Source organism: Hoplias malabaricus, chromosome 4 (genome assembly GCF_029633855.1).
Source record: "Hoplias malabaricus isolate fHopMal1 chromosome 4, fHopMal1.hap1, whole genome shotgun sequence".
NCBI lineage: Eukaryota > Metazoa > Chordata > Actinopteri > Characiformes > Erythrinidae > Hoplias > Hoplias malabaricus.
Window position 1 is genome coordinate 26,896,912 of NC_089803.1, and position 23,300 is coordinate 26,920,211.

Consider the following 23,300-nt stretch of genomic DNA (forward strand, 5'->3'; position numbering starts at 1 on the left):
AATTACGGAGATAAAGGTATGTATAATTTTAATCGTTTGTTGTTTTGAGGATACCCAGAATCAATTTAGTCCAACATATTTGAGTATCTGTTTTGTAATATTCATAATGTCCAAAATTTCTGGCATATGAAAAGAACAATTGCAGAAATAACTGAAAGCCCAGCACTGCAATGAAAAGAAAAAAAAATTATATATATATATATATATATAAAGTGTGTGTACGGTGGAGCAGCAGGTAGTGTTGCAGTCACACAGCTCCGGGTGACTGTCTGTGAGGAGTTGGTGTGTTCTCCCCGTGTCAGCGTGGGTTTCCTCCGGGTGCTCCGGCTTCCTCCCACGGTCCAAAAACACATGTTGGTAGGTGGATTGGCGACTCAAAAAGTGTCCGAATGTGTGAGTGTGTGTGTCTGACTGGCGCCCCCTCCAGGGTGTATTCCCACCTTGCGCCCAATGATTCCAGGTAGGCTCTGGACCCACCGCAACCCTGAACTGGATAAGCGGTTACAGATAATGAATGAATGAATGAATATAAAAATATTAGTGTGTGTGTGTGTGTATGTCCACATTTTAATGAAACTATGTAAGAAGGGCATTACCCCTGTCTCTCTGTAACTAGCAAACAGTAATGATATGCAAAAACATATTGGTTTATCAGACATTCAAAATAGAAAATGTTGTATGTACTTACAGTTGCAAAGAAAATGCCTTGAGTCATGGTCTGTAGACTAGACTAGATTTAAATAACATGCTGAAGAAGAAATTGGACAATCCACTAAGTATTCCTTGACAAAATAAGGTGCAATAAATCAAATGGGGAGTGACTGCTGTCACCTTGTTTTTTGGCTGAATTTTTGTTTAGCTCATTATTGTGAATATTATGGGTTTTTTTCCACTTTTAAACATAACTGAGTAGTGTGTAGAGCCATTTAACATGTAAAATGTTTGTTTGTAAAGCTGTTTGTTTTATTGCACTGTTTTTCAACATTAAATATCATATTAACCCAGATGTCACTAATGATCAATGATCTTATTTGTAGCTGATAATCATTTTGTAACTACAATTTAAAAACCTTGCAACAGAAGGTTAAACTAAGAAAAGGCAATTCCATCACTGTAGTGTCTCATTGCTCACCCCCATGAGAGGTGCCTTTCATAAAATGTAGTCCGTCATCCCACAGTATGTGGGGTTGTACTGTGGTTAGGACAGGACTGCGAGGGGCTCCAGCCAGACAGTAGGCTTCATCCACGTAAAGACCCCAACCTCTGAGGGTCTTCAGGGCTGTAGCAGAAACATCTCTGGAGCCCCATACTGTAACAAGTATGATATGGAGAGGGCTGTCTTCACATCCAAACCTTTTCCTCATCTCACCAATCAGCATTGCAAATTCTCTAATGCAGCTCTAGAAATTAAGGGAATATGATAAAATGTGCAAGGCTATGATAATTAAGCCAAACAATTGTAAACTGCTGACATTAGAATCTTGAATATACCATATAAACACACGAACACTGGGCCACTTAAAACAAAACTAATGCTTTGTGATTAGTATCAGAACTGATGCATTACCTTTCCTGCTTTGAAATTCTGTATCTGGACATCACTGAAACCCAAATCTTTAAGGCTGTCTATGGTGTCCTCTGAATGCGCAATGAGATCTCCTGAGAAGAGCACTTTCAGCTGATCCTGGATCTGTTGGCTCACCTGCTGGCACAGCAAAGCAGCAGGAAATCCTAAAGATGCCACAATTAATCAAATTAAGCCCAAAATGACAGGATTTTCATTAAGCACAACAGTTTCCACTCTTATTGAGGTCTATTCAGTTTCTTTATATAAAAACGGATTTTATGCACACTGCAATGTTGAGCATATTTTTGGAAAGTACCTGCTTTTAGTGCACTGTAAACATCATCTCTGTCTGTTGATAGAAACAACTTTACTTTGTTTGCTTTCAGTGTTTCTATGAAGTCCTCTCTGGAGCAGAAGTAAAATCTGCCAATTTCTAAACCTGATTAAAGGAGAAACAAATACATGAGATCTAGTTGCCTAGAACACATCAACAAGAATTTTCAGCAATTTTATCTGTAGGTCTAACCTACCATAATGTTTTGCGCTATCAAATATATTTGATTTAATCTGTTCTTCACAGTCCTTTCCAAGCAGGATCAGCTCAAACTGCAAAGCCTCTTTTTCATTGTGCATTGCAAGTCTTTTGTTGACTGCTTGTACAGCCTGTTTGATACAGAACGTATGCGTAAGGTTTAGATTTAAAAATAAAAAAATACAAAATATTTAACCTCTTACAGATAAATCATGGTACAACTTTAAAATAAGACTAAACCCTGTAAAAAAGACTACATGTGTTTATTACATGGTTATTAATTAGGTTGTAAACAACTTAAATCATTAATAATCTAATGAAGAAGGCAAAGTAAGGTCAGCACCTGGCAAGATCTGAGGTTTAACTGTGTAAATGGATGTGTGTTCACTATTTGCCAAATAATATGCCACTGTTACCCTTTCTGTCTCTGTGTTATAAATGATTATTAATGACTGTATTTAAAACCCAACTATAATAACCTTTTACTAAATATATTGTAATTAGATAGATTTAGATTTTAATCATATTCACATTAAGTCACACATTTTAGACATAATTGTGACTGTTGGTTCACTGTGCATACAGAGCTTGCATGTCACTAACTGAGTACACAGGACCTTTATAAGGAAGTTTAAGTCAAACATGTCACTTTAATTGTTTGCATGTTATGTATGATACACAATGAAAACCAAAGGAATGATACAAAAGGACAAGTTAGTCATTTAACTAACTAAAAATTTACATCCCTGAGTTTACAGGAGATGTCAATTTTTAGTTAGTCTTTGAAAATGAGGACAGAGCAAGTTTTCCTTTTGTATCATGCAGCAAACAATTACAGTGACATGTTTGCAACTTCTTTACTTTAAGGTTCTGTGGCTTTTGTGCATCAGTACATTGCAATGTACATATCTGTTACCATTTTGTAAAAATTGGTATGGCCAGATGGTTAAGAAGCCTCATTATACCTACCTTGATGAAAGTGAATGCTGCTCCTTTTCCCAATGTACCAGACTCTGTTTGAGTGTGTAGGTCGAAAATGTCATAACAGGACACAGCAGTCACCAACATAGCGTCACTCTGCAGAGAGAGAGAGAGAGAGAGAGTTTAATAACTTAGACACTTGACACAAAAACAATGGCCACTAACAAAGTCAGTGTACAAACTCTTCACTAAAGTCATATACACCGTGTTCACAAACATTCTTTGTATACAGACAAATATAGGAAGACACACACAGTCCCAGCAGCTCTGTAACAAACCCATTGAGTTTCACCTTCACTATTGCAGTCTTCCTTACTTCTGTGTCCATTTTCAGAAACACTGAGATCGGTAATGAACTCCAACAGAAACAGAAAACAAAACAAAAAAATAATTATGTCACTTCCTTAAATATATGGTTCCCTCCACCGCGGAGCTCAGACTAATCACGACCATGAGTTCGGCTCTGTCTGGGCGGGATAGGAAGGCCAGTTGCGTTTCTAATAATTGTTTTTAAAAGTTTTGTTCCAAACCGTGGCCTTTCAAAATCCTCCGCGATTTCTCCCCTACACTTTCCTTTACCGCGCCACTGTGGCGCCACCTGCCGCTCCGGAATGGTCTCTACAACTCAAAAGAGCGCTCTGCGATTTTATTTCATTTTCTAAATTGTAAACAAAAATATGACGAAAGTAGGTATAGTAATGCCATCAGCACAAGTGCACTCTGTACCTGCGTAATCCTGTTTGAACGTACCCTCTGTGATGGCCTGCGTGTCGTTGTTTACACTGACCTCCAGTCAGTTGTATAAACGGACCCACCCCAACGCCCATTTCTCCGCCCCATCTCCATTTGTTTAGAAAGTAAATAAAAAAGAAAGAAAAACCAACAATAAAGCACATGTAAAATGGATACTCTTCATATTTTTACTCTTTGTAAAATTAGGCGGGAAACTGGGGTCAAACCATGAGAAGGCTGCAGGTTCGCCACCTCGAGGGCTGGCTTTTTAGAGTTTCCACCTTCAGTGGTCCAGACTGAAACCTCTTTACCATATAACGTGGAACATGAACTTTGAATAAGAAAAGAACATTGGTTTTATATTAACTTCACTGTACTTTAACTTCCAACAGGAGCTTTTAAACTAGCTACAAGAAATGCTGAGGCTGTTTCTGTAAGCCCAACATCTCTGGAGACCAGCAAAGTAAGAAGTCTATGCATCACCAAGTGTGTACCAAGACTGTATAATTGTCCTAAAACAGAAAAAAAATTGTCCTGACATAGCAAGCACACCAAAGAAAGACAAACGTGGACATCTCCTTTTGAATAATAGACAACTCACTCAGAATGCACTGACCCCATTATTTATAGAAATATGTCACTTTTGTTTGTTCGCAATATATATGTCTGAGGGGAGGGGTTTGGGGTGGTCCTACTCCCAAAAGTGTTTTATTACATAACTTCAATAATGGAATGCAGCACCATGAAAGTTCAACGGAATCCAACTGAAGTGTCTTGCGAAATATGAAAGGCAAAGTTCACGCGGCTACTGCCGCTCCTTTTACGTAATAACGGCTACAGCCCTCTCTTAAATAAATATGCAGCTAGGGCTGGCTCCGTTTGTTACTCAGAGCTCAGAGCCAAGACATGATCGCGGAGTACTTACTGCTGTGGGGCGTGATAGGAGCCGCTCTCCTTAACCCAGTGACAGGAGAAGACCATGGTAAGAATCTGCGGTAGTAAAACTTTAAATGATATGTCCACTGAAGTTTCATCTTTCTTGAAGACTGTAGGAGAACTCGTGTGTGACTGCGTAAGTACAGGCTGTGAGGCATTTCAATTCAATAGGGCGAAAGCTGACTTATTGCACACAGTGGAATGCAGCCCATTAAAGACTTTAATGTCTAAACTTCACACACACAGGGAGTGTGTTTCTGATAATCCTTTCTATAACAATAATACATTAATTGAATGCAATGTTTTGTGCTGTACTGGTTAAATCTTGCATTTTTGTGTGACAGGACCTGTTGTTCAGACAAAGTTAGGGGCTCTAAAAGGGCAGTATATGACAGTAAAAGGGAAAGATACAGTCATCCACAGCTATTTGGGTGTGCCATTTGCGAAGCCCCCAGTGGGTCAACTGAGACTCACCCCGCCACAAACTGCAGAAGCATGGGACGGAGTGAGGGATGCCACACAGCATCCGCACATGTAAGGAAACAAAGTTCCACTGAATACAAACTGTATTCCAAAAAAGTTGGGACACTAAACTAATTGTGAATAAAAATTGAATGCAATGATGTGGAGGTGCCAACATCAAGTATTTTATTCAGAATAGAACACAAATCACAGATCAAAAGTTTAAACTGAGAGAATGTATCATTTTAAGGGAAAAATATGTTGTTTCAAAATTTCACAGTGTTAACAAATCCCCAAAAAGTTGGGACAAGGCAATTTTTACCACTGTGTGGCATTCCCCCTTCTTACAACACTCAACAGACGCCTGGGGACAGAGGAGACCAGTTTCTCAAGTTTAGAAATAGGAATGCTCTCACATTCATGTCTAATACAGGCCTCTAACGGTTCAGTCGTCTTTGTCGCACCTTCCTCTTTATGATGCGCCAAATGTTCTTTATAGGTGAAAGATCTGGACTGCAGGCTGCCATTTCAGTACCCGGATCCTTCTCCTACGTAGCCATGATGTTGTGATTGCTGCAGAATGTGGTCTGGCATTATCTTGTTGAAAAATGCAGGGTCTTCCCTGAAAGAGATGACGTCTAGATGGGAGCATATGTTGTTCTAGAACCTGAACATAGTTCTCTGCATTAATGGTGCCTTTCCAGACATGAAAGCTGCCCATGCCACAAGCACTCATGCAACCCCATACCATCAGTGATGCAGGCTTCTGAACGGAGCGTTGATAACAACTTGGGTTATCCTTGTCCTCTCTGGTCCGGATGACATGGCGTCCCAGTGTTCCATAAAGAACTTCAAATCGTGACTCATCTGACCACAGAACAGTCTTCCATTTTGCCACACTCCATTTTAAAAGACCCCTGGCCCAGTGCAAACATCTGAGCTTGAGGAGCTTGCTTAGAAATGGCTTCCTCTTTGCACTGTAGAGTTTCAGCAGCCCTGATAGGGACATGAAGAGGCTAAATAAACTGGTCAGAAGGGCTGGCTCAGTCTTAGACTGTCCTCTGGACTCCATGGAGGAGGTGGGGGAGAGGAGAATGTTAGCAAAACTGACATCAATTGTTGATAACCTCTCTCACTCCCTATATGCGACAGTGGGGGCCTTGAGCAGCTCCTTTAGCAGACGTCTGTTACACCCACAATGTAGGAAGGAGAGATACCTCAGAAAAAGGTCATTCATACCTACTGCTGTTAGATTATACAACACTTACAATATGTAATATATACTATTATCTTGCATATATTTTTTGCACTATCTGTCTTTGCAATACCAGTATTACTACCTCTGCCTTTTTCCCAACAATGTGAATAATCATGTGCAATAACTTCTCATGTGCAATCATCTCTGTATGGTTGTTTGGGTTATATGTTTTGTGAGTATGTAAGTTTAAGTCTTTTCCTCCATTGTTTTTATTGCGTTACTGTCTTTTTTTCCCCCACTTCTTGTCTAATGCCTAAGATTGCGTGCTGCTGTAACGAGTGAATTTCCCTGATGTGGGATCAACAAAGTCAAGTCTAAGTCTAAGTCTATACCCAATCATGTTGTCAATTGACCTAATTAGTGTTAATTGGTCTTCCAGCTGTTCGTTATATGCTCAATTTCCTTTTTCCAGCCACTTATTGCTACTTGTCCCAACTTTTTTGCAATTTGTTCACACTGAAATTTTGAATCAACATATTTTTCCTTTAAAATGTTACATTTACTCAGATTAAACTTTTGATCTGTCATCTATGTTCTATTACGAATAAAATAGTGACATTTGCCATCTCCACATTATTGCATTCAGTATTTATTCCCAATTTGTTTAGTCTCCCATCTTTATTGGAATCCGATTTGTATGTACATGCTGTTCAGTAACCTGTACTGTAAATGAAGCTGTTGTTTGTTTAGTCAATGTACATTTAAATTAACCTACAATCTCAGGTCAATAAAACAACCAATGACAGAATTCAACTACAATAAGAGTACTATGGGATTATTTTGATTCAGAAAAATCAGACATAATAAAACGTTTCTTGGTTTGTTTTAGATGCATTCAAGACAGACCACTACTTGTGCAAATTGTACAAAACATTCTTATGAACACGGAAGTTCCAGAGATGTCTGAAGACTGCCTCTACCTCAACATCTACACGCCTTCTAAACCTGGCGAAGACAGTAAATTACCTGTAAGTCACTGGGAACCTTTAAATTGTGCTCACAATTTAGTATAAAAATGATACATAGAGTCTTCTTAATATTACAGTATCTTTTGCATAAGTTGTAATTTTATTCCTCTCAAGGATTGCATAATTGTTTGCTTGGTAAGGAGACACCACTTCACTATATCCAGCCAATTAAGGAACACCTCAGGGAGGTTGGCATATCATTGTTAAAGTCAGCTAGCAAGAAGCATTTCCAGAGGCATAAACATAGAAGGTGTAGTTCAAGATGCAAACCAATGTTAACACCAAAGTAAATTCAGGCCAAATTTTCTTTATTGACTGGTCAAAATGGCCCTTACATTTCGGAGACTCAGTATAAAAGTAACAGACTCACACTTAATTAAAAGACTTTACTAGGTCACACACCTCCTTATTTATGTCATTAAATACCTAATATATTTATTTGTGTACATTTTTCTTTTGGCATGTCTTTAGGAATTACACTTTGCCAGTCCTAGACAAAATGCTCATGCACCCTCTATATAAGTTTTGTTAATAAAATACTATGTTTAATATTTATATCATTCATAAAGCCATATCATTTGATTTCAATTAAAAACAGTGCCATTATTTATCAATAATTTAAATACCCCTCTCTTAGGAATTTTAAACAGTAATTTTCATTTATTTTCACAGTACCATTATCCTCAGTCAAAAACAGAAATTGTATTATTTTTAACAAAATTGTATAAAAATCCATTCAAATATATTTCAATCTTTGGTTTTAGTTGAAAACTTGTTTGGTTTTAGAAGATTCCACAGCATGTAATGTTTTACCTTTGCATGTGCATAAAAATGATTCCCTATAAACTCTGTGTGCAAGCTCTTGTGAAATACTGTTTTTTTTAATTGCTGGTGTCTCATAGGTCATGGTGTGGATCCATGGTGGAGCATTAACCATAGGTTCGGCCTCCATGCAAGATGGAAGTGTGCTGGCAGCCTATGAGAATGTTGTTGTTGTTGTGATACAGTATAGGCTTGGGTTACTTGGATTTTTCAGGTAAATTAAGAAGAATTGTACAGAAATCTACCTCGTGAGATTTTACACTTGAGTGATTCATTTCAGTTGAAGAGTACATTTGAAGAAGGGATTATTCTGAGTCTGAACTGGCTGAATAGATCATTCTCCTTTTAGCACAGGGGACGAAAATGCTCCAGGAAACTATGGTCTCCTGGACCAGGTGGCCGCACTTCAGTGGGTCCAGGAGCACATCAACAGTTTTGGGGGAGATCCAGGTTCAGTCACCATCTTTGGGGAGTCTGCAGGAGGATTCAGTGTGTCTTTACTGGTAGGGAACTAAAAGATTTTGAATTAAAGTAAGCTCTAAAGGACACAATAACATATTGCCTCTCAGATCAATTTATTTATTTTTGGAATGTTTTAAGTTTTATTACCTCTCTTTGTACAGATTCTTTCACCATTATCCACTGGTCTCTTTCACTTCGCCATAGCAGAGAGTGGCACTGCAGCAATGGATGCTCTACTGACCTCCAACCCTTTACCTGTAGCTCAGGTGAAGAGCATATGTTCTTTAGTGACCACACACTATGATGTGACCATAACACTTCAAGGCGTTTTTTTCCCAGAATATTGAATACAAAGCATATTTCTTTTACCTGCTCATAAATTATGTCAAATATGTTTCTCCTTAGCGTCTGGCTAAAGTTTCTGGCTGTGACATCTCTTGTACGAAGAAAATGGTTGACTGTATTATGCAGTTGTCAGAGGAGGAGCTTCAGAGGACTGCACAAGCAGTGAGTTTCTGATAAGTTCTGTATCATTTTTATGGTTAGTTATAGTTCTCCTAAAACCTATATGCTCCAGGATTGTTAGTTGTTAAATATTATGATTTATTTTTGTTACTTTTGTTTTTCAGGAAAGATTGGTCTCTGTGCAAGTGACAAAAGATGGACAATTCCTTCCCAAATCTGTGTATGAACTTCTTAAAAATAAACAGTTCAACAAAGTGCCACTTATTACAGGTGTTAATGATGATGAAGGTGGACATGGACTCATTTATGTGAGTGAATGATTACTTGAGTGTGTCAAACATGTTACTGTGAAAATAGTACACTGAATAAAATGTGTTCTATGTTAAATATTATTTTATAAGAGGCATTATAAACGAAAATTAAAAAAAAATTCTGCAGTTCCTTGCTTCACCAGAATGGACCACTGGCATAAACAGAGAGGAAATCATGTCAATGATGTCTTTCTTTTTTCCTGATGTAAGTAAAACTATAAATCTATATTGTTGCTGAATACTTATGAATACTGCTGAATATATATTAAATTGACTGTCCTTGCATTTCCTCCAGCCCAGTGAGAAATGGATTCATGAAGTAGTGGTGAATGAGTACATAGGCTCCACAGATGATCCAATCAAAATCCGAGATGGTTTAAGAGAGATGTATGGGGACTTGATCTTTAATATTCCTGCTCGCAAAGTGGCAAAGTACCACAAAGGTAAAATAAATCCATACATTTCTCAGGTACAGTGGGTAAATAATAACTGATTTGTGACAATGTTAATCGTCTTATGCAATATTTTCTTTGTTTGTTTTTATCAATTAGATTCTGGTGCACCCGTATATCTGTACGAGTTCCAGCATACTTATAACGAGCTCAAGAAAAGGAGACCCAGCTTTGTTGGGAGTGACCATGGAGATGAAGTTTATTTCGTTCTTGGCAGCTGCTTTTTCTACAATGAAGCTCCTGGTAAGATGATGATAAAAAACAATGTGATATTTTATTTCATTACAGTGATGATCTTTAAACATACTGCTTTGAAACTCAATATATCTAGGTGCTAGGTAATTTCAGTTATAATATTTAAAAAAAGGTAACACTTTACATTTAATTAATTAATGAATCTTAATGAAAAATTTCACTTTACTTGGATGGACATATATTGCAGTAATTAATGGTAAACTAAGAGGAATTTAATAAGTAATTAATGGTTACGTACCAGTAAGTAAAGAAGCAATTAAGTGTTAAATTAGAGAAATGTATTATTTTGAAAAAATTCATGGTGAAAAATGTAAATAAAGTAATGGTTATTATTTATCAAAGTAAAAAAAGGTGGATTTTACCACCTTTGATATGAAAGTAGGAACTATTCTGCATCTAATTCATAAAACTTTTGTACAAGGGGAGATTAGAGCATAAAGCTTGAAAGAGCACCTTAAGTCATGTCCATGCTTAAAGCATGTCCATCAGTGAATGAATGAATGAACTTAACACTATTATAGCGCCTTTCTAGATACTTAAGAACTCTTTTACAGTTAAAACTCTACACAACACACTTTACAGTCAATATTCGACCAACACACACCGGCAAGAAGCAGCAGCCAATTTGCCAATTTGCACACAGCGTGCCACCGTCCACCTGGAGGACTGCATCGGCCACTACATATTCACACAGCATAAAGTGTCAATCCATATCTGGGCATACACACATTCATTCACACATATTCATACATGCAAACACACGCATTCATTCAAACCAGAGCAGTTTACAGCAGCCAATTTACCTGACCTCCATGTTTTTGGAATGTGGGAGGAAACTGGAGGCCCAGGAGGAGACCCACACAGATAGGAAGAGAATATGAAAACTCCACCCAGATCGAGCCTTGAACCCAAGAGCCCAGGGCTGAGAGGCAAACGTGCTACCACCAAGAAATCTTGAAATTATTAAAGATAATAATAATACTTTTTGTTAGTTAATGACAACGCTTTACTCTCAAACACTCAGTAATACCCAACACAAGTTTACAGATAGACCAAAGATTCAATTGATGGATCACAAAATTATCAATGAATTTGTGTTTGATGAATAAGGACCAATGTGAAAAAACTGACACAGCTAAAAATGTGGGGTAATTAATAGATAATTAGCAGGATTACTCTATAAGATACAGTATAAACTAATATACTTAATAATAAACCAATTAGTAGTATATTTATTAATAATTAATAAAATAATTAATGATTAATTAGAATAATTAGCGGCATTGATGCATAACTACAATAAAGTTATTATGTTACTAATTTATTAACAATGGGGTAAGTAGCAGTTAGTACACAGATAATGAGTTATTAAGATATCAGCTAACCTACTAATTACCAATTTAATTAATTACTAATGCCTAGTAAATTAATCAATAATGTAACAGATAATGAATTGAATGAGTTAAATATTGAGTAAATAATGTGAAATTAATCATTATGCATTTTATAATTAATGATTAATTAGCAAACCTTAAGGTAAAGTGTTAGGTGAAAAAGTTTTAATCTATAATTTTCTTCTGGATATATTTTCTGTCTCTCTTTCAGGTCAGTTCACAGAGGAAGAGAATGAACTGTGTAGAACAATGATGGCCTACTGGGGGAATTTTGCTCGCACTGGGTGAGTAATTATACAGTCTTCCAGATTTTAAAAGACAAGAAGCCACTTATGTCTCCAAACCTAAGCCAAATCACACTGTTTTTCTCTTCTTTTGGTCTTTAAATGAGAACTTTTTAAAACAGCCCGTGTTTTACGGTGAACTTTCTCTATGTCTACAGTGTAACATGCCACGTTTTAGCATGTACTTTCCTGGTACTAACAGTGTAACTTCTCCATAAGAATCTACGTTTTACAAAGTGGTTCCTACGTGTACTAAGATTTGTGTACAGAAAGCAACAACACAGTAGCAACTGGAGACTTAGGTAATACAATGTAATTTATTTCTTTCATTTTTTAATATATAAATGTGTGTGTGTGTGTGTATGTACAGCAGCAGGTAGTGTCACGGTCACACAGCTCTAGGGTCCTGGGATTGTGGGTTCGAGTCCCGCTCTGGGTGATAGTCTGTGAGGAGTTAGGTATTTGGATTGGCAACTCAAAAGTGTTGATATGTGTGAGTGTTTGTCGCCCTGCGAAGGACTGGTGATTTGCTCAGTGATATGTACACTGTTAGTACAGTACAAAGTACAGTCTAAGGCACAACATATTACACTGCAAGTGGAGGAAAATACACTCTAAAACACAGGCTGTATTATAAAGTGTTACCAAGAAGGCATACAATGAATTTAAACACCATCTTATTCCATAAACTGCACCATAGTTTAAACATTTTTTCCTGTGTGTTTGAGTGCAGGTCTCCAAATGGGCCAGGCCTGACACTATGGCCTGAGCATGGAACTGAGGCGGAGTATCTGGGCATTGGCCTGAAACAGAAACCTGGCAAAAACCTGAAGGGAAAGCACTACAAGTTTTTAACTGAGACTCTTCCCCACTTGAAACGAGAGAAAAAGGATGGTAATTTGTGTTTATTTGCCTCTGTACTTGTTTTAGACAATTGCTGTTAAACTAGTTCTGCTTTCACAATGTACTTCACTTGCAAAAGTACAGTACTGTGTTTCACTGGATTTATATCACCACAGCTGAAGTAAAGATGCAGAGTAACACATTGTACATCTCAGAAACACTCGGACTTCCCTCTTCAGTCCAGACACAGGAAATACATTTAGGGAAGTGTGTGCTAATACTACATTCTTAGTTCTCATTGTTGCACTAGGTCTTTATCTCAGCAGTGTCTGTTTTATATATATTCTATATATTGTTTATATGAGCTGTGAGTCGTCAGGCAAGACATGAAGTACTTTTAGATTACATTTATGACATGTTGTGCTGTACTGCTTGATCTAAGCTTCACTTATCATCACATCATCATTTGATCTTGAGGCAAATATAGGTTAAAGATTTAAATGACTTAACATACCATAATTATAATAATTTTATTACCAGCTGATTTATTTATGTACATTTCTAACGTGAAATGTCTCTGCTAGGACCTGTTGTGCAGACTAAATTAGGATCTCTAAAAGGCGAGTTTGTAACGGCTAAAGGAAAAGATACAGTGGTCCACAGTTATTTGGGGGTACCATTTGCAAAGCCCCCAGTGGGCTCTCTGAGATTCACCCCACCACAACCTGCAACAGCTTGGGAAGGAGTAAGAGATTCCACACAGCAGCCACACATGTAAGATATGCTAATTTAAGAGTTTTGAATTCTTATTTACGTTCACTTTTTATTTAATCACTTTCTTATTTCATTTTCATTGTAAGGTCACTCACTGGTGATTTATTATAAACAACCCGCATACAATGTTTAAAGAAGTGAAATTGTAGAAATGTGGATTATACATTAGTTGATTTCTGCTTGAGAGCACTGACCTATTGTTGCTGTCTCAACAAAAACATGTATGTCCACTACTGTGGATGTTTAGGTTCTTACAACATAGGTACACAGCAGCGGACTTTTAAACATTGTTTAAAAATGTAATGATGAATGGACCAATAGAAATGATCCAAAATGACATGGGATTATATCTTTAAACAATGATTTCCACTGAAAGTCAAAAAGGTTTTTTCCTTCTGCTGTAAATTTACTATTTTGGAGATACATGTTTTTCATTGGGTGGCACAGTGGTGCAACACGTAGTGTCGCTGTCAAACCCCACTTTGGGTGACTGTCTGTGTGGGTTTCCTCCCACTGTTCATAAACACACGTTGGTAAAAGGACTGGCGACTCAAAAGGTTCAGAGTGTGTGAGTGAATTTGTGAGAGTGTTTTGCCCTATGATGGAATGGCGCCCCCTCCAGGGTGTGCTCCTGCCTTGTGCCCTCTGGACCCACTGCGATTCTTAACTGGATATGCGGTTACAGACAATGAATGAAGGTTTTTCATTGGATAGCCACAGTATGTTGCATTTATTGATTTTTAAGAGATCACTATGTGCATGCTGTGGAAACACTTTTTTATTCAGCAGTGCAGTATTATGATATTCATCATCACAATATCCATGTTTTCAGGTGCATACAAAACAGGCAAACAACAGTGGACCTATTTGCCAGTGTTACACTGAGTGTAGAAGTCCCTGACGTGTCAGAAGACTGCCTCTACCTTAATATTTACACTCCTGCAAAACCTGGTGAAAATGCCAACCTACCTGTAAGCTCCAAACCATTTCTTCACCTCTGTTTTACTCACTTATCAAAACCACCCCAGCCGTGTTTACTCTACCTTTGTCCCTTCATGATGTATATGTCTAAAAAGAATGACCTTTTGTACTTACAAAGCTTGGGAAAAATTGTCTGAGTCATTACAGGTTGACAAAGTAATCTTTTTATTGCTTATATTCTTTAGGTCATGGTCTGGATTCATGGTGGGGGACTAAGTTTGGGCTCTGCTTCTGTTTATGATGGATCTGTTTTGTCTGCATACCAGAATGTTGTTGTTGTTCTGATCCAGTACAGACTGGGTCTGTTTGGATTCTTCAGGTAAAGCTGCAGCAGACACAGCTACAGAATTCTTAAATTACATTTTTTAAACCTGTTATTGCTTTAAATGAGACTTTTAAAAACAATATTGCATATTAAATTTGCATGTCCATCACATTTATTATTTTACAGCTCATTACCAGTGACAAATCTCATTTGTTTGTGCCACTACCATATCACATCATTAAACTGCTGTTTATCTCCAGGCAAAATTAATACAATTTAATAAATATTAATTAAAATAAAATATTGGTGCTCTCAAACAAGTTATGACATTCCAGCCACTTTATTACTTCTACCGACTACAGATTAGTATGTTTTACTTTAAAATACACTACTTTCTCCATGTAAGTACTGTTCCTTTTAGCACAGGGGATGAACACGCTCCAGGAAACTATGGTCTCCTGGACCAGGTGGCTGCACTTCAATGGGTCCAGGAGCACATCCACAGATTTGGAGGAAATCCTGGATCAGTCACCATTTTTGGAGAATCTGCAGGGGGTGCCAGTGTATCCTTTTTGGTGAGCAGCTCATGCATATTCATGTTGCTTTGATCAGAAATTCCTTTAAAAGGCAGAAATAAACTATTTTTATTTTTGAAGTAAATCTAAAAACATATGGTTCTGTGCATATAGAGAGTTGGTCTGGAGTTTTGTAGTTTAACTTTTATGTCTGTAACAGGCTGCTCTAGTCCAGTTGTTATAATTGTATTTACACATTTTCTACTCACATTTATGAGCAATGCCCCTGAATTTATTCCTGTTTATTAGCAGTGCACTACATCACTTGTGACTGTCCTTTTTGTACTGTCTTTTTTTAGCTCCTTTCTCCATTGTCTGCTGGTCTCTTCCATCGTGCAATAGCAGAAAGTGGTTGTGCTACAATGCAAGGCATTGTAGCAGATCCCCTTCCAGTAGCCCAGGTCAGCTTAAGGCCTTGTTCATGTTCATAATATGCCCTTCATTCTGGCAATTGTTGACATTTCTTTATGTATAATTTCAGCAAGTGGCTAATCTATCAGGTTGTGACTTAAGTAGCACAAAGAAAATTGCTGAGTGTGTAAAGCAGTGGCCAACAGAGGATGTGATAAAGCTTTCAGAAGAGGTGAGAAATCTGAAGAGCCTTGTGTGAGTGAAAATAAAAGAGTTATTTATGTAGAAGAGATGGGTCTGGGAAAGAAATCCCACTCGCTATTGAAAACTATGATAAAAATATCTCCATCTGACAAAACCAGGCCTGCTTTATGTATTGTAAATGTGAAAAAGTACTTTATCAACATACTGAAAAACTGTTTGTATATCTTTAGCAAGTGATGCTGCACTTTGTAGTGACAGAAGATAAAGTGTTTCTTCCTAAGCCTGTGGAGGAGCTTCTTCAGAACCAGGAATTCATTAAAGTACCACTCATCACTGGTGTGACTGATGATGAATTTGGTTGGTTGATGCCCAGTGTGAGTAAACATTGTATAATCATTTTTAACAATAATTATAAACAGTTGTAAGTTTATTGTATGTGGTGATCATTGTTTATTTGACACAGAACTGACCACGTTCCACCGAAACTTTATATTTGGATTAATCTTAGATATATAACATTTCTATTAGACTCCAGCAGTTTGTTGATAATCATCTGTTCCCACAGTTCCTTGCACCTCCGGGATGGCATAATGGAATGGATAGAGAACAAGTCATTTCCTCAATGGCAGCTTTTATTCCTGATGTAAGAACACAAATGAATGAATCAACAACCACAAACTAACTAATCACAAAGCTTCACATTAAACAAAATGTTCCCAATTGATTACGTAGTCTATATATTTTTTTAATTTCCACATAGTAGTTCTTCTTTTGTTTTACTCAGCCTCTTATTTTATGTTGAAATATGAAGTAAACATAATAAATTGGTGTCTGCTGTGCTTCCCTTTTTTTCTGTGAAGCCTCAAAAGCAGTGGATCAATGAACTGATGGCAGATGAATACCTAGGCTCCACTGATGACCCCATCACAATTCGTGACAGTTACAGAGAGATGATGGCAGATTTGGTCTTTACCATTCCTGCTCTCAGATTAGCAAAATTCCATAAAGGTAACATTCAGTAATCAGAAATATTTCTTGAAATCAGAACTGAATCATAGTGATGCATTCACTTTGGTTGCTCTAGAAATCAGAGATTATAAGGAAAGTTCTTTGACTTGCATACTTTGTATACCATCACCAACTTTATGTTCTCAGTAGTTTGAAAGTTGCAAAGCTCATAAATGTTGTTCTGTCAGCTGCTGGTGCACCAGTTTACCTGTATCAGTTCCAGCAGCCTCCCAGCATTATTCAGAGACCCAGCTTTGTTGGTGCTGATCACGGAGATGAACTTGTCTTTGTTTTCGGCCTGTGCTTTGGGAACGCCCACGTCAAAACAACTGGTAGGAAAATGTTACGTTTAATATCACCAGTTATCACCAGTTCTAATCTGAGATTCAGTCAGAGGTACCAGTAAATTTCACAGTTTCAGTTATGGGATTAAATTGTAAAACAAATGCATATAGCTTTTTGGAAGCAACCATTTATTATAAAACAGTATGGGACTGGCTCCTTCTTTCTAATAATATACTTTAGTATTATAATGGGCAATAAACAACACAAATCAAAATCCTAACCATGTCTATTTTCATTTTTAAATCTTTTGTTAGCTTCCTTCACAGAGAATGAAGAAGTACTGTGTAGAACTATGATGAACTACTGGGGAAACTTTGCTCGCACTGGGTGAGTAATGTAGATCATTTCAAAGCATTTACACATTTAAGTGCCAAATCCAAGGACCACAACAAATATTGTTCTTCCAGAGACATTATGAAAGTAAATAATAATTCCCAATAGAGTCTGCAGATGCACTCTCTGCCACAATGACAGAAACGACAGAGTGGAACGGTTGTTTGGTTGTTTCAGCTTAATGGGTTGAGAGATTATAAAACGGTGTAATGGTGAGTTCTGGTGCTATACATGATGAATATTATTAGTGTAGCGATTTCTGATGCTATACAATGCAGCTAGAAAAATTCCATTGAATGTGCAGCAGAGCAGTAGCTTACTATTTTTGCAAAAGAGTAAATAATTAATTAATGTTTTTTTTTAAATACCATTTGAATCTAGATTTATGATACCATAAATTTAGTAGACATGAGCACTTTGTAGTGTGCTGCCTCACTCTCTCTTGGTAGGCTTGAACATGCCTGGATCACATGTGTGTTATGTATATCTTTACAGTCCAAAACCCCTAGCAATAAAGCAGTTTTGTTTTGTTAAACTTGAGTCTTTTTTTGAGCTTGTACTTTCAACAATGAGTATGACAAAGCTAGCCTCCATTCAGTTGCAGTCTTATAGCCCAACAGTAAGTGGTCTCTCTCTGCTCATCAGAGTGACAGGATTTACAGTGCCTTGTGAAAGTATTCAGCCCCCTTGAACTTTTCAACCTTTTGCCACATTTCAGGCTTCAAACATAAAGATCCATCCATCCATCCATTATCTGTAACCGCTTATCCAATTTAGGGTCGCGGGGGGTCCAGAGCCTACCTGAAATCATCGGGCGCAAGGCGGGAATACACCCTGGAGGGGGCGCCAGTCCTTCACAGGGCAACACAGACACACACACATTCACTCACACACTCACACCTACGGACACTTTCGAGTCGCCAATCCACCTGCAACGTGTGTTTTTGGACTGTGGGAGGAAACCGGAGCACCCGGAGGAAACCCACGCGGACACGGGGAGAACACACCAACTCCTCACAGACAGTCACCCGGAGCTGGAATCGAACCCACAACCTCCAGGCCCCTGGAGCTGTGTGACTGCGACACTACCTGCTGCGCCACCGTGCCGCCCAAACATAAAAATATAAAATTTAAATTTTTTGTGAGGAATCAACAAGTGTGACACAATCGTGAAGTGGAATGAAATTTATTGGATGTGTCAAACTTTTTTAACTAATAAAAAACTGAAAAGCGGGGCGTGCATATTATTCGGCCCCCTTGCGTTAATACTTTGTAGCGCCACCTTTTGCTGCAATTACAGCTGCAAGTTGCTTGGGGTATGTCTCTATCAGTTTTGCACATCGAGAGACTGAAATTCTTGCCCATTCTTCCTTGCAAAATAGCTCGAGCTCAGTGAGGTTGGATGGAGAGCATTTGTGAACAGCAGTCTTCAGCTCTTTCCACAGATTCTCGATTGGATTCAGGTCTGGACTTTGACTTGGCCATTCCAACACCTGGAAACGTTTATTTGTGAACCATTCCATTGTAGATTTGGCTTTATGTTTTGGATCATTGTCTTGTTGGAAGATAAATCTTCGTCCCAGTCTCAGGTCTCTTGCAGACTCCAACAGGTTTTCTTCCAGTATGGTCCTTTATTTGACCCCATCCATCTTCCCATCAATTTTCCCTGTCCCTGCTGACGAAAAGCAGGTCCAAACCATGATGCTGCCATGACCATGTTTGACAGTGGGGATGGTGTGTTCAGGGTGATGAGCTGTGTTGCTTTTACGCCAAACATATCGTTTTGCATTGTGGCCAAACAGTTCGATTTTGGTTTCATCTGACCAGAGCACCTTCTTCCACATGTTTGGTGTGTCTCCCAGGTTGCTTGTGGCAAACTTTAAACGAGACTTTTTATGGATATCTTTGAGAAATGGTTTTCTTCTTGCCACTCTTCCATAAAGGCCAGATTTGTGCAGTGTACGACTGATTGTTGTCCTATGGTCAGACTCTCCTACCTCAGCTGTAGATCTCAGCCGTTCATCCAGAGTGATCATGGGCCTCTTGGCTGCATCTCTGATCAGTCTTCTCCTTGTTCGAGATGAAAGTTTAGAGGGACGGCCGGGTCTTGGTAGATTTGCAGTGGTCTGATACTCTTTCCATTTCAATATGATTGCTTGTACAGTGCTCCTCGGGATGTTTAAAGCTTGGGAAACCTTTTTGTATCCAAATCCAGCTTTAAACTTCTCCACAACAGTATCTCGGACCTGCCTGGTGTGTACCTTGGTCTTCATGATGCTGTCTGCGCTTTAAACAGAACCCTGAGACTATCACAGAGTAGGTGCATTTATACGGAGACTTGAGTACACACAGGTGGATTCTATTTATCATCATCAGTCGTTTGGGAAAACATTGGATCATTCAGAGATCCTCACTGAACTTCTGAAGTGAGTTTGCTGCACTGAAAGTAAATGAAAGTGCCGAATAATATTGCATGCCCCTCTTTTCAGTTTTTTTATTAGTTAAAAAAAAGTTTGACACATCCAATAAATTTCATTCCACTTCACGATTGTGTCCCACTTGTTGATTCTTCACAAAAATTAAAATTTTATATGTTTATGTTTGAAGCCTGAAATGTGGCAAAAGTTTGAAAAGTTCAAGGGGGCCGAATACTTTCGCAAGGCACTGTACTTGTGGTTAATTTTCTAAATCCCTGTGTCATTACTGAAATTCATAAGGTACAAAGCTATGTTTTTATTTTGTGTAATTTTCATATCTTTGTACCAAATTGTGGTTAAATGAGATGAGGTAAAACAGTACTAAATCTTTATTTAGTATTATTTAGTACTGTTTCTTAAACCACAGTTCTGAAAACTTTTAAGGATTTTTCATATTAAATGAAAAAGAAACTTGAACTAAAATACAACTTACTTTAAAATAAATAATATGCCAAAAACACATTAATATAAAAAGACATTAGACACCAGATGATATACTGCTTAAATCAGTGTAGTCTTTCACACCAGCCACGCATGTGAAGCACAAGTGTATTCCTCAACAGACACAGTGTAATTCAGTTTCCGTAGCAAAGAGTGCACTGACATCATGAATAGGCTGCCAGCGCATGTGAGGCAGAGAGTGCAGCCAGACCCTTCTCAATAATTCTAAACTTTCCAAACAAAGTGAGTCCACTACATTGTGCCATTGGTCTGGTGCTGTAACTGTGGTGTTTTGTCTTATTGATGGCAGATCTCCAAATGGGCCAGGCCTGACACCATGGCCTGAATATGGTTCTGAAGTTGAATATCTGGGTATTGGGCTGGAGCAGAAAGCTGGCAAGAACCTGAAAGCAGAGCGTTTCATCTTCATGACAGAGAAGCTTCCAGAGCTGATCCGTTCAGCTCAGGAGAAGAGGGAGCATAGTGAGCTGTAGATGTCAATGTAGATACTTTTTAATACTTTATATATATATATATATATATATATATATATATATATATATATATATTATTATTATTATTTTATTATTATTATTATTCATAGAGTCAAGAACTAAATGCTGAGCAATCTTTGAAAAGAAACAAAACTGAATTTTTATTTTAAATGAATACACGTAAAATAAATACATAAAACAAGCAAGGCTGAGAGGAAGGCCCTACAAAAGATTGTGAAGTTCGCTCAGCACATCACCAACACACAACTACCTGCCATCGATGACCTTCATCACCAGTGCTGCAAGCAAAAAGAGCATGCAACATCATCAGGGACTACTCTCACCCAAGCCACTCAACGTATAACCTCCTGCCCTTGAGGAGAAGATACAGGAGCAACTATGCCAGAACCAGTCGGTTCAGAAACAGCTTCTTCCTCTCATTAATCACACTATTGAACTCTTCAATACTCAACATACAAAAATACACTGGACTCCATTCCACATTCGCGTTACCTCTGCTTCACCATATATACTGGACTTATTTAACAGTCTGTGATGCTGTCAGGGTTTTTTTCACCCACCCCTCTCACCTGCATCCAATTTCCATTAATCAGGGTCATGTTTTTTTTTTGTCAAGTTTTGCCATGTCTACTGACCCTTGAATCCCCTTTAAATTTTCATGTTTATTTTGGATGCAGACGTGGGCTTGGTATCTTTTGAGTACTTTGTGGACAATCTCCTCAGAGTTTTTGCGTTTTTGGATATTTTTGTGTACCTTCTTTGCATTTTTTTTCCTGTTTTGTGTATTTTTGGCTCTTTTGTTGATGTATTAAACCTGCATAATGGATCCTAATCCTGTGTCTGAGCTCTCCTCATTAAAGATCCCTATAAATACAGTTTTTGGTCTGTCCTCTTTTCAGTCAGCTGCAACCAAGGACTGGAACTCGCTTCAAAAAACACTAAGATTGGTCAACTTTATTTCAAAGTCAGCTTTTAGGAGTTCTGTTACTGCTCTTTTAGCTGATAAATGTAACTGTTACATGGATACTCACTGATGTCATTTCTCATCCTCATCTCAGTAGTGGATGTTTGTTTGTGTCTCAAAAGGCTTTGCCTTTGGCTGTCTTTGTAAATACGTTGTTCTTAATGACGTGCCTGGTGAAATATGAAATGACTTGAATGGTAAAAAAATGGCCTGTATTTCTGCCTTTGTTAGCTGATTTTATATCTGAACACAAAAAGTCATATTTCATAAAGTGCTTTTTCTATAGCCTACATTATGATGTTCGTTATTTGTCATTACTAACAGCACTTATACTGGAGAAAAGCATTTCAAATGTTACACACTAAACAATCCTCCAAACATAATTGTAAAATAAGGCATTACAGCAATTTTATAAGCTTTCACTTTTTGACTTGTTATGATATAAATGTGCGCATATATTAGCGTGTAAAGTAGAGAACTTAAAAAAATACAAACCATTTTAATCCAAATATCATTATTACACTATTAGTAACATTTCTTAGAGCTTTACTGAGGTTTTCATAGCTACTTTACCAGACAGGATTTAATGCTGGTTATACCAAACATTAATAATTACTAAATAACTAATTAACAATATAAAAATCTGATTTGGGCACAAGAGGAAGAATTGTGATGTTTTCAGAACTGTGAATCTAAAACTATGATTATTTATACCCCTAGTTCATGTTTAATATGCCTATCCTGAATCTGGAAAAATTTCAGTCTGTAAATGATTCTAATGAATGGAGTAAATAAATACTCTGTTAAACTGACTGCAGTCACAGTCCTGAACTCGGTCCTATTGAAGTGAGGTGAGTAGTTTCAAGCAAGACAAGTTTTAAACAAAGATTTAGATCACATATGCATTTAGGTCACATATGACCAAAGATTATGGTGCCAAATTGCACTGCCCAGTGGGGGATGCCATTTGAAACCATTGATCTAGAAATCCCAATCATTCACAGTGGTTCCCAATCTCCCACAGCTGTATTTCTAAATAAGGTAAAATTCTAAAGTAAGCATTGTGGATAAAAGCAGGAGTTACTATTAAAAGAAGAAACACTTCACACAGTCAGGTCAGGTTAGGATCACTGCAGACCCCTGCTCATCAGGCCAGTGTGTGTCCATCTTCCACACATGCAGGACACAGAGGTGTACAGGGCTCCAGGCAGAAGGTGCCCTCATGGCTGATTTATATTGAGCTTCCCCAAACTCTCTCTAACCCCAAAATCAGTTACATTAATGTCAGCGCATTGTTTCCAAATCAGCAAGAAAGGGCAACCTCTACCAAGCACCACCTAGAG

The 23,300-nt window shown here is 37.8% G+C and overlaps 2 protein-coding genes across 4 annotated transcripts; one reads left to right on the forward strand and one right to left on the reverse strand.

The window, feature by feature from the left end:
• Positions 1-9: 9 nt before the first annotated feature.
• LOC136695323 (cytosolic 5'-nucleotidase 1B) lies at positions 10-4,140 on the reverse strand. Of its 2 annotated transcripts, XM_066669351.1 has the most exons (7): positions 4,040-4,140; positions 3,831-3,920; positions 3,069-3,176; positions 2,098-2,230; positions 1,884-2,006; positions 1,568-1,731; positions 11-1,400 (listed from the first exon to the last, which is right to left on the reverse strand). In XM_066669351.1, exons 3-7 carry the CDS (start codon positions 3,165-3,167, stop codon positions 1,122-1,124), a joined length of 798 nt encoding a protein of 265 aa, XP_066525448.1. In that variant the 5' UTR covers positions 3,168-3,176; positions 3,831-3,920; positions 4,040-4,140; the 3' UTR covers positions 11-1,121. The 2 variants fall into 2 exon arrangements, with proteins under 2 accessions (XP_066525447.1, XP_066525448.1); XM_066669350.1 differs by lacking the exons at positions 3,831-3,920; positions 4,040-4,140 and adding an exon at positions 3,373-3,811 and having other exon boundaries at positions 10-1,400.
• A 524-nt stretch (positions 4,141-4,664) lies between these two features.
• Positions 4,665-20,991, forward strand: LOC136694504 (cocaine esterase-like). Of its 2 annotated transcripts, XM_066668125.1 has the most exons (25): positions 4,665-4,794; positions 5,093-5,282; positions 7,298-7,436; positions 8,339-8,472; positions 8,608-8,761; positions 8,882-8,986; positions 9,126-9,227; positions 9,350-9,493; positions 9,624-9,701; positions 9,792-9,939; positions 10,048-10,191; positions 11,809-11,881; positions 12,615-12,775; positions 13,309-13,498; positions 14,331-14,469; positions 14,665-14,798; positions 15,166-15,319; positions 15,619-15,720; positions 15,801-15,902; positions 16,105-16,248; positions 16,440-16,517; positions 16,735-16,882; positions 17,071-17,214; positions 17,482-17,554; positions 20,789-20,991. In XM_066668125.1, exons 1-25 carry the CDS (start codon positions 4,719-4,721, stop codon positions 20,970-20,972), a joined length of 3,240 nt encoding a protein of 1,079 aa, XP_066524222.1. In that variant the 5' UTR covers positions 4,665-4,718; the 3' UTR covers positions 20,973-20,991. The 2 variants fall into 2 exon arrangements, with proteins under 2 accessions (XP_066524222.1, XP_066524223.1); XM_066668126.1 differs by lacking the exon at positions 5,093-5,282 and having other exon boundaries at positions 4,711-4,794.
• Positions 20,992-23,300: the final 2,309 nt, after the last annotated feature.